General features: G+C 31.6%; 1 protein-coding gene across 1 annotated transcript; it reads left to right on the top strand.

Annotated features, from left to right (window-relative positions):
* Positions 1–5,114: 5,114 nt before the first annotated feature.
* On the top strand, positions 5,115–11,291 carry LOC149417620 (uncharacterized). Its single transcript, XM_089640106.1, has 2 exons — positions 5,115–5,169; positions 10,778–11,291. Exon 2 carries the CDS (start codon positions 10,790–10,792, stop codon positions 11,168–11,170), a length of 381 nt encoding a protein of 126 aa, XP_089496232.1. The 5' UTR covers positions 5,115–5,169; positions 10,778–10,789; the 3' UTR covers positions 11,171–11,291.
* The last annotated feature ends 844 nt before the right edge of the window (positions 11,292–12,135 follow it).

Below are 12,135 nucleotides of genomic sequence, written 5' to 3'. Positions count from 1 at the left end.
GACTGTATAATATCACAGTTATAGAGGAAGTATTGAGCAATAGTGCACGTAATAATAGTACGTTTAACTAATCCATATTGTCTACTGTTTAAAATGATTACATTTGTGCGTTGTCGTTTATGTAATGTGAAACATTGAACTGGACGTAAATCAAGGAACTTTCTTTTGATTTTGATTAAAAATATTATATTATTAATTCATTATTTCCAATAACAGAAAAATAAGCCAAATTAATAATTACTCGTGGGTATGGTTTATTTGTATATGTTCGTTAATGAAATATTAATTTTAACCCAAAGAGGTAAACAATAAATCAAGGAATCGTGGAAAACTTTTCAATGAAATATTAAACATAATTCATATTTCAAAGAAGGTAGTAAATATCATCTAACCATATAAATAAGTGGTCTTCAGCGATAAATACTGTTTTAATGATTATAAAATCGTAATGATTTTATAGGCACTTTGCAATGGTCGAAAACATTAGCAAATTAAACATAAATACGTCATATTAAATTCTATTATTTTTGGTGACTATAATTTATTATCAAAGATCGACACGATTCGTGTAGGTGGATTCAAACATCAGAATATTACGTCATTAAAAAAAACATTGCGCGGCCTTTTTCATACTAAACATAAAATTGGATTGAGAATAAAATACGCAACCAAACTAAATAATTGTATATTTGATCAGAAGGTTAATCAAATATCTAGTACGAATATGTGCTACTTTATTTATTTGTGCTTTAAATAATAAAATATAAGCCATTATTGGGCAAATTATTATTTTAAAAAATAAATTGGTTTTATTTACTAGGCAAATATGATGAAATATATATAAATAAAAATGTTCGTTTGTTCAAAATCTTAAATATCCGAAAGATCTTCATAAAATTGATGTCACTCGCGACAAACTTTTTTTTTAAACAGCGCCATCTGTTGGACGTATAAGCAACTCGCGCTATTGTTTATCTATCTCTAAAGACAGACTGAGCCTCATTATGGCGGGGTACAGCTAGTATAAAATAAAAAAAATAAAAGATTAAAAAAGAATTTTGATGGGCTTAAAATCAAATTACAAACAGACTTCGAAAAAAAAATTTTAGTGTGTTAGTTAAAATTTCTACCCAAAAAAAACTCGTTATTAACTGGGGCAATAGATAAAAAAATATAATTAATTGTTGTTACCAAGTAATTGTTTTATTTTTTAAATATATTAGATAGTGAAGACATACGAAAATATTCTTGCGTTTAATAATATTTTCTAACTACATCAGCGTTATTTACGATAAAGTAAGTAAGAGCAGGATTTTCTGTAAATAAATACAGTACCTGAACTGACTTTTGAAAATTAGAATTATGACATTTGACGTTTTATTGTGCCAGCCACTTTTTCCAATAAAATAAACACTTATTTGCAAGTGATGAAACAACAAGCTAAAATATTATTATTTATTTATTTATTGGACTTATTCGCAGTTAATGCAGGTATTACAGAAATTATAAGGTATATGCTGACTACGAGTGCCCAGTAAAATTTAACACTTTCCCGACATAATTACTAATTCCTGATGATCTCAAACTGTGCCCGTGGTATTGTTCTCAGGTGCAAAGCTTTCACTTAGAACAAATTTCACTTCGTTTCATTTTTACACACAAAATAAATATGACATATTTATCAAAATATTCCACTTCGCGGCCATTTTACATCGTACTTTTTGCCGGGAACTTGATGGGAGTCGCTATATGCACAGCGACTAATCGACAGGGGGCGTGGCCAACATATCCGAGCATACCCGAAGTGAAGTATAGGTATAAATGGGACACTTTCTTTTGAATCACAAACCATGTTACACAAACCTAGCGTAGCCGCTAAACTAATTGAAAACTGGGATGTTTTTCTTGCCTGGACGCGAGCAGGCGGTATTAAGGGGACACTTTCTTTTGAATCACAAACCATGTTACACAAACCTAGCGTAGCCGCTAAACTAATTGAAAACTGGGATGTTTTTCTTGCCTGGACGCGAGCAGGCGGTATTAAGGGGACACTTTCTTTTGAATCACAAACCATGTTACACAAACCTAGCGTAGCCGCTAAACTAATTGAAAACTGGGATGTTTTTCTTGCCTTGACGCGAGCAGGCGGTATTAAGGGGACACTTTCTTTTGAATCACAAACCATGTTACACAAACCTAGCGTAGTTCTAAAAAGGTTTGTTTACATTATATTATTACAACGCCATTTCTGACGTTTTGTTTTACCGCCCATCGCGTTTCACTGATTTTGCAACTCGGAACACCTCGGGTATGCTCGGATATGTTGGCCACGCCCCCTGTCGACTAGTCGCTGTGCATATAGCGAAATCAACATGGCCGCTTATAATTTGTTAATAAATGTCGATCTCAAACTATTTTCTGTTTTTTTCCATGTTTTTCCTTTATTATTTCAACTAAAATGAAGCATAATACGTTTGCCCCAAGGTAAGTTCATAATTACTTCTCATACCGTCGAGATTTGGCTTAATTTGACAATTTTAGCGCAAAAACAGTGAGGGCACTGATTATAAATATTACAAAATTAAACTGAAGTTAAGTCAAGTAAAATAAAGAAAAGGAACAGGTGACACGAAGATAGAAGATGGAGATTCTGCAGCAAGAATCCTAGGTGGTGAAGAAACTGGACCAGCTGCTGCAGCGAAAGAGTCCACCGCGTCCACCAACAGTGTCAGCACGAGGTTCGTTATCCGTCCAGGTATGTGTCTGCTGCTGATAAAACGCTGACAGAATATCCTCTCACAGATACCAGACCTTGGCAGCACTGCTGTGACGTTTGACGAAGATAGGAGCTGGAGACTCTTCAGCATTATGATAATTTATATCCTTGCCAAGCGAATAAAATATGTTTTAGTATGCTAGGAGCATTTTTTAAGGTTCAAAATACGATAAAATCAGTGCAATCAAGTGCGGTCAGCTACTAGCTAATCCACGGTAGATATTTTTGCACACTAGGGGTTGAGTTGTTGTTGATAAAATCTCATAATTGCACAATACATAAAATTTTAATATTAATAGTGCAGTATACTTGAAATTCGAAATTCCTTTAAAAACAAGTTAAATATTATTGCATATGGGTACTTAACCAGACTGAACCAAATCATTTGTTTACTTCTATATTTTGTGTAATTTTCTATTGTCTAGTACCTACACTGTGCCATAAGTATTTAGCATGTAATGTATTACGAATATAGTCAAACAAACACCAACGTGAACAGTGTATACAGGAAAACGTTTGTAGGTATCCAAAAATCTTTCGCAAATCAGCATAAGGCTACCAGTCACGGTCGCATTTCCAATAACTCCATACATGGAAGTATTGATATTAATATGCTAATAAATTAATCATTATTAAAAAGTTTACGAACTAAAAGCATTCAAGACAACTAAGAATTGTTAGGCAACCTTGTACATATATGGGCCTTATGAGCCGTAAAACATCTCAATGTAAGTTCAAAAATGTAGACTATATTTTTCTCCACTCAAAATGAAAAAACCCAAAAGGTGCCTTGCAATATGTATATTTTAATGTAGATTTTGCAATTTCAATTGTGTATTGAAAGGAAAAATTGAAGAATTTAAAGCTTTTGGGAAGCTACTTTATGCCCGTATTAAATATTTATATTTATGTTATTTAAGTTTTTAATTAGTTTAATTAATTTAATATCAGAAAAAAATTGGTACTTTCATGATATTATTATTTAATATTATTTATTACATTTTATAAAACCAATAAAAAATTTTATAATATAAAAGATATAACTTATTGAAAATGTTTTTCGGGCAGTAAAATATTTGCGCAGCTTAGAATGTAAGTGTCAAAATGATGTAACTTCAGACAATGAACTTTTTTTTTTTACTAAAACAGAAATAGATGGTTAGTTTTTCTATCCACTGACAGTGGGTAGGTACCCATGAATTACACATGCATCTAAGATAATTTTTCCATTTTAGCTGAAATTTATGAACATTTTCGATAATTTTTAGATTTAAAGGAATGTTGCTAAAGTAAGTTATAACCAGATAGAGATAGGTATTTTAAATGTGTTTATTATTAAATTTTGTGATTTTTATAATATTGTGATATATTGAATTGTAAGTTATGTTAGCTTGGAATAAATTTAACAAATTTAAAAGTAACGAAGTTGAGTGGATTTAGTGATATTTCATTGCAGAAATCGATTTTGAAGTAAATAGTCATTACAGTGATAATATTGTTGCCATCAATTTACCCACTTTGGTCCCTTATTAACTTTAACATACCTTTGAGACGTACACGACACACAGTGCTATTCCACACGCTAAATTATAAAACAAATGCAGCATCTAATACGCCAATTAACTGAGCTCTTCATACTCTAAATAATATTTGTCTTAACTCTAACATTGAAATTTTTTCGGATTCACTGCCCAAGTTCAAACGTGGCGTCATATCAATAATTTAAACTATTCATTGCGCATACATACAGACACACACAACACTCACACATACATTACACACGTCACACACACCTATAAACTACACAAGTCACCTGGTAATTAAGGAATAAACTTAACACTTGCAGACATTACAAGGAAACATATCATAGGTACCCAACATGAAGTATCTTATTCCTGTATATTGTTTCATCGCTCTAAATCATGTACTGTTTGTTTCTATAATATAAAATAAAAAAAATTGAATATAAAAATTACATTTTCCTTGAAATTAAAAATTGTATATAAAAATTGTCGAATTGAAAATTTTTCATACATTTTGTCTATTGTATTGTATTCGGTAAAAAAGGAATATAGGTGCTATTATAATTGACCTAAAAACATATTATTCACAATATTACGTCTGTGTCCTCCCAGACCACACCTTCAAGCCACAGGCTTCGCATTGGAGCAACAAACATACGTGTACATGCAACATACAACTTTACTCCAAGCAACGATGACGGAAGTAAAAAAGGCTGTACACTTTGCCGTACCCACAACATAACATGAGGTTTGGAGGTCAGGAACTTGGCGCGATATAAATGGAATCCAGTTCCAGATACCGCATCAGTAGTCCATATCGGCCTTTGTCAAGCACACCTCTGCAGTGCAACTCAGTGAAAAGTTTTAAACGTAAGTGTTTCATCGTTTTCTTCAAAGTATTTGCATTAACATTGCACATTGTTAAGTTGTTAATTTTTATTTTTTTTAAATCTCAAGCGTGAAAGTATTATCAATTAGATATGTGTTTTTTAAAAACTGTGTTCAATGCGAAACCATTTTTTTTTGTAAAGAGTAGAAAAGTTGCATTCGAAAAGTGAAAAGTTTCTCACGTGGAAGAAAGAACAGAATCCTTCTCATATGTAAAACTCAAATTAATCTTAATATCAACAATTTTTCGAGCTCATTACTTTTCAAATTATTACTATATTTAAGTATTTAAAAGACATGTTTTTATTAAATATAAATAACATATGAATCACTCTATTTTTTATTTACGTACCGACGCTTACGAAAATATCTCCTATTTCATGGTAGTGTTAAACGCACCGACATACATTTTCATTCTCAATAATGATGATAATAATAATTGGATAATTTGTACAGCGCCGTTTTCGTGAAAATCACCTCAAGGGCGCTGTACCATTTATTATAAGTTCCTTGGCTCTCTCGGTCTTATTTTATTATTTACAAACAGATACAGAAAAATATACTTACCTGGCATGTCACTTATATTAAAAAAAGTTTACGACTTTCAAAGCAGAGGACACTATAGTAAAAACAATGGACATTGAATTATATTTGCTATTTTACCCTCCATAACTATTAATATTATATTTAATAAGATTAAAATCCATCACTTTTGATGTTATATTTTATAATAAGATTAAAATCCATTACTTTTGATGTTATATTTTATAATAGGGAAAAAGTAGAGTAGATATTTATTTTAAAATACTGGAGAATTTAGGAATCTTTACGACTGGAGATTTTTGACCTTAAAAAGCTTCACTAATCATTATATTTCAATATACGTATTTTATTATCAAATAAATATATATTTTTAATAACCTTAACCTAATGTCCAGTTTTTCAATCGTTAATAATTGGTGGAACTCTATCGTAGATGAAGTATAATAAAACCATTTTCTTAAACTTTATTCCACATTTATAATAACTTTCCGTCCTAAAGAAACTTGTACTAGTCTGAAGATGGTCGTGATTGTCCGAAACCGGTTCTATCGGATAAAATTAGAGTGGAATCAAGTTTAATTAAACCTTATTAACCCTGTGCTTAAATGATTCAAAGGAAAGTAAAATTTGTTTCGTTTTGACCTACGATATTTTCCAAACATGATTCCAAATGATAGCAAGCTTGCCGTTCAGATTTACACCAAGATTTTCTGCTGACCTAAATGTGAAAATCTGCATTAAAAAAGCATTTCAGAGAATCAATTTGTAAAAGCAATTCGTTTTAAGGTTAATTCCATTTTTATGCTTGCCAAATGATTTTATTTGTTCAAAACTCTTATTTCAAGATTACTCCTGCGTTTTCTTTTTTCATTAATCCACAAATAACATATTTTCTCGCTCAAATTGAAAAAATATGCAAATTATTTACATAATAACATTATTTTACGAAATTTTTTTTAATGTGGAATTTTTGAAATGGTAATGGTATATACGTATAATCCGGAACAAAAACAATTGACCACCGTAAATCATAGCATCTAGTTACTTTGATTATATTCCAGTTAGTTCTTAGTTCAAAAATATATTTACGTAATTAAAAAAGCATGATTACTCAAATTCGATTACTTTTATATCGTTATGAAATATTTTTTTTTTTTTCATTTCATTAACGTTTTAGACAATATATATTTACATCGTAATGCAATCTGATCCTTGAATTACGACTGACATATTATTAATTAATGCATCAGCGCTGAGCAAACAAATAAAACCGAAGGATCTGTTCGGGTAACTAAATAAATCATAAAGTAATGCAACGCTTGACCTAATTCCAAATGACTAATAAATTCATCAAACAAATGAGGTTATTTAATTCAACTCTTTGGAATGCCATTAAAACTATCTCATTAGTGCTATTATTTGTAATCCATTCGAGCGATCTTTGGCATATTATGTCAAGTTTACAAAAACGTTTTTAGCGATTGCTTGCCATAATATACCAAATTTATAAAACCCACAACATATGGGATAGGCAGTGCAATCTAGGTGAATTTATTTGCTTTAAATCACAACATATGGGATAGGCGTTGAAATCTAGGTGAATTTATTGGCTTTAAACCACAACATATGGGATAGGCGGTGAAATCTAGGAGAATTTATTAGCTTTAAACCACAACATAATATGGGATAGGCGGTGAAATCTAGGTCAATTTATTGGCTTTAAACCACACCATACGGGATAGGCGGTGAAATCTGGGTGAATTTATTGGCTTTAAGCCGCAGTAATCAGTTTCACATGATTCCATATTAATATTTTGAGGAATAGTGTTACTTAAAAAAAATAAGTAAATGTATATTTGTGACACCAATCGCTCGATTGGTTGTTTAATATTTTATTCATTATTTTGTTAGTAAGAACCAGATATGATGTTGCACTACAATGTTGTTTTCGAATGGAATAGGTGTAAGAAAAAATGATAGAACAAAGTGATAGCTACTCGTATCGAATCAATAATACCCCCTAAAAAATTAATTATTTTAAATTTTACACACTGATTTACAACTATTTATTTACATTAATGGTTGCTTATAAGTTGTGTAAAATTATTAATTTATTTAAACAAGTTTATTAGTAAAACCCATACATAAATATAACATGTACATAAAATGATTTTTAAAAGAAAGTAAAAGTACACACAGACGGAGAAAATTTACTCATATAAAATATTGTTAATTTAATAAAAATCTGGTCATATTATTCGTATTCCTGCTAAAAATGGGAAATAAAACTATAAATAAAACAGGAATGTGTTATTAGGAGATCGGAACACGTGTCCTTAATTTTTTTATATTTTCGCTTTTCGTCATTACATTCTATTTTACAGGATGAGCGCATTTGCATGAAAATGTGTTCCGATATATTCTGAATATACTCATATTTTATAAGGAAATGGGATGCCATCACGTTTTGAACCGGATTTTAATAAATCAGCAAAAAGCGTTTCAAGAATCATTTCAATTTTGATAATCGTTTTGTTAGTTTTTTTTCTATTTATGTGAAACAGCTCCACGTTCCATCTGCCTGAAGTCAGAAGATCTATTACATCCCTTTATTAGGGGATGTTTGACCAGCTCGTGATAGGGGGGGGTGGTTACCCCGTTTTTCAGACCTGGTTACTTAGCTATCCAAAGAGGGCTTAGTAGACGGAAAGGATGGACCAGCAAACAACTCTAAATACCCTTCTGTTTTTCTGACTCATGACATGACCCAAATCATTTGGTACAATTGATCGTGCTTTGTCTTCCTCAGGCGTCCTTGACTTCTTATACCATTCACATTCGCGTTATATATTCTTCTCATACTATTTTTTTATTCATATGCTCTTATCGAAACCTTTCTTTCTTAACCTTTTCTATGCGTCATTAATTTGTATCACTTCGTTCACACGCGGGGCTATTTATCATCAATCTAATTTATGACTTTAATCGTACTCGTCACACTACACTATTTGCGAATATTTTTTCAGACGTTTCATACTTACATTGTTTTACCACACTTCAACATAGCTAAAGTCATTTCAAACAACGTTTCGATAATAATTACTGATGAATATTATTAGACCGTTATATACATATTATAAGTAGAGCAACGGAGACAAACACGACGTTGACACGTGAAATTGACTAACAACTTTTTTAGTCGATTATATTTTAAAAAAAAATTGTTTTGTCACAACTTACAAGATGGTTTGATAACAAACTGACATGATGGTTACATAACTCCAGTAAGTGGGGTCAATCCGTCAGCACGTGACACTGAAAAACACTGCATTATTCATACCGTATAACGGTTCTGTGAACCAATCGCTTCAATTCGGTCTGCATAATAAACGCTTTAGAAATTTTCACCGACGGCGAAATGTCCATAAAATTGCATAATATATCTAGATGTAACACCTTTCTTGAAGGTACTGTTGAAAGTCAAGCTTATTGTTTTAATACAAGAAAAAATATTTTTTATTGCGTTTCTTATGTGAATTGTTTTATATAGATGTCATGGTCACGTTAATTATACATTTTTAAAACTTATTGTGTGACGAATAAAAATCCATTGAAAAAAATGTGTTTTAAAACTCAGACATGGATGATATTTATTTTTTCTATTGTGGGAAAAACAATTAAACGTATTTTATGTGCAGATTCATACACTTATCTCATGGTCTTTTTGATGAATTTTGATATTTTTTAGAAAAATGTGAGTGAAGCGTAAAATTATTTAAGTTCTTTTGTTAATTTCTCTTATGCCAACTATGTAATGTATTTCGATGACAATAGCCATTTAAGAGCACGAAAATCATTCCTTTCTTAGAAAAAAATTAACTCTTATTTTTTTAATTGGTGAACAGATGTTGCTTTTGTTAAAATTATTTTTATTTCTTCTAGGTTAAAGGCCTGAAACTTTTCTGTTAGAAACATCTGAGTCCTCTAGCAAAGCAAAAGTGTAATAATCCCAATTTTAGTCAATAATACAATGTTAGTCGATAGTGCAATGTTAGTCAATAACGCAATGTTAGTCGATAACGCAATGTTAGTCAATAATACAGTGTTAGTCGATAATACAATGCTAGTCGATAATGCATTGTTAGTCGATAAATTTTTTTTAGTAGATATTAGGTACAACTAGGAAATGCAATCCCGGTATACCGGATATAATCCCAAAATACCGAGATCCCGCAGACATTTAGCGGGACTAATCTCGGTCGAAAATTTTGCGGGATCCCGCTGGACTGGCGGGATTACAGACCTTCAATTCACTTACAATGCGCTAATGACTATTGTGCCAATCAGCGTGGAAGCTGAACGAGCTTTTTCAGCCGCTGGCTACCTTGTGTCCAATATCAGAAGCCGTTTATCAGATGACACAACTAAAACATTAACGAAGCTATTTCCAAAATAATGTTTAATTAAACTTATGATGCTCATTGTACAAGAATATTGTTTATCGCGTGAACGTTATTATTTAAATGTAAGTTTCAGTTCAGTTTCAGTTTCAGTGCCGGCAATCCGGGCGTTTATTTTATTTTCATTTGTGTACATAGATTTCTTTTACCCACCTCACTAGACAAAGTCTGTTCCGAGGCGGGTATGTTATGTAAATTTATGTCTTATATTATTCTTTGCCAATTTATGACTTAAACTTTACCTATGTCTAACTAAAGGTATACCTATTAATAAATCATTTAAAATGTCCCAAAGAACTTGTTTTATTATAGGTATAAATTTAAAACTCTAAAAACAAGGTTGGTAGATCGAGGTATCAGGTCTTTATTATACTATTGATTAGATATCTAAGTCCACTCTGCTGGATCCCGCAAATACTTGGATCCAGCGGGACTAAGATTGTTCAGTCCCGCAAATACCTGGATTGACATTTTCTTGCGAGATTGCATTCCCTAGGTACAACGTTTATCTACAGAACGATGTTGTTCCATTGGCCATAAACTTGGTAATAAACCATTTTTAATATTATATTCTTATCTTTCCGTAGATATCTTCAAAGATGAACTACCTTGTGATTCTCTCCTTGGCCGTGTGCGCCCAAACCACATTTGCTCAGATCTACTACGACCAGCCTATTGCCTACCAGCTCGCAGCCGGCAACAATGGATATCAACCCTCGAAATTCCAGAAGTACGACTCCGTAGTGGCCCCTCCTCATAGGGCGGTTGAGATCAACGCCGCCCACGAATCCCTCCTCCCCGCAGAACTCCTGAAGTCCAAGAGATTCTACGATAACCCAAGAATTGCCGCTGCCCTTGCTAACGAATCTTGGTTTACCGAGAAAGAGATGCCCATCAAACACAGGGAAGCTGAAAAGATCTCAAGAGAACAAATTTACAAACTGGCTAAGAATGCAGGATTCATCGCCAGAAGGAGATGAATACTTTAAACAAAATAAAGATTTTGTTTAACTTGGAGAAAGACTGTTTTCATTTTTGATCATCTTGCCCAACTGTTGTTATTATTGTGAATTTATATGATCGTTGGATGATTTTGATTTGTAAGCTATTTATTTTAGGTTTAAGTATGAATAAAGAAAACTAAAAATAATTTAATTGTTTTTATTTTTGTTTTAAATGAGTGTGAACATTTACATGCATGTACCACTAAGTTGGGTTGTTGAAAAAAACCATATTATTTAACAGATTTTTAGACATCATTAAGTCAACATATTTATGAGAGTAAAACCATGAAACATATTAATTCCGTCGTCTGTCTGTCTGTGAGTGATTGAACTTTTGTTCAGTGAAATTGGATTTTTTATGAATTTTTAAGTGATATAATTCAAACAAGTGATAAAGTACCTCCATATAAATCAGTACACGAGTGAAGCAATTTTTCTTGTTCTAATGTGTCCTTACTCAACACTTACAATTATAATATCCCGTGATTTTTCAATTACGCGCTAATATTTGTTGATATTGATCATCATAAATATAGTCTGAGTGTATAATGTTTAATTTACTTACGGAGCTCGTGTTTTAGTATTGAAGATGTTGTATAATATTATTCAAGAGTCGTGTAATGATCTCATGATGATAAAAATATAACTGATTTTTATCAACTTAACTTAGCTTGAGATTGAGAGTAGCAGATAAGATCGCAATTAACTAAGCTTGATGATTTCGTTCAGCATGCTGAGAACTGTGCGTTGCGTTGAAAATTGCTCAGAAAGCTTAGACATAAGCATGTTACCAAATAGTAAATTTTCAAGAGTTTAAAGTTTAACTACTTTACAAAAATAAATTTTGGAGCATTGCTAACATTTGATTACCAACATAATGAAAAAATATAAAATATATATGTATATAATACATATTTCTGACTTCAAAAATATATAAACCC

Source organism: Hesperophylax consimilis, chromosome 15 (genome assembly GCF_061612785.1).
Source record: "Hesperophylax consimilis isolate HC1 chromosome 15, BYU_Hcon_1.0, whole genome shotgun sequence".
In the NCBI taxonomy this organism is placed as follows: Eukaryota; Metazoa; Arthropoda; class Insecta; order Trichoptera; family Limnephilidae; genus Hesperophylax; species Hesperophylax consimilis.
The sequence above is the reverse complement of the archived record's forward strand: the minus strand, read 5'-3'. Positions and strand labels throughout refer to the sequence as shown.

What these genes read in the sequence shown, in the direction of transcription:
- LOC149417620 (XM_089640106.1), top strand. Translation starts at nt 10,790, where the DNA reads ATGAACTACCTTGTGATTCTCTCCTTGGCCGTGTGCGCCCAAACCACA.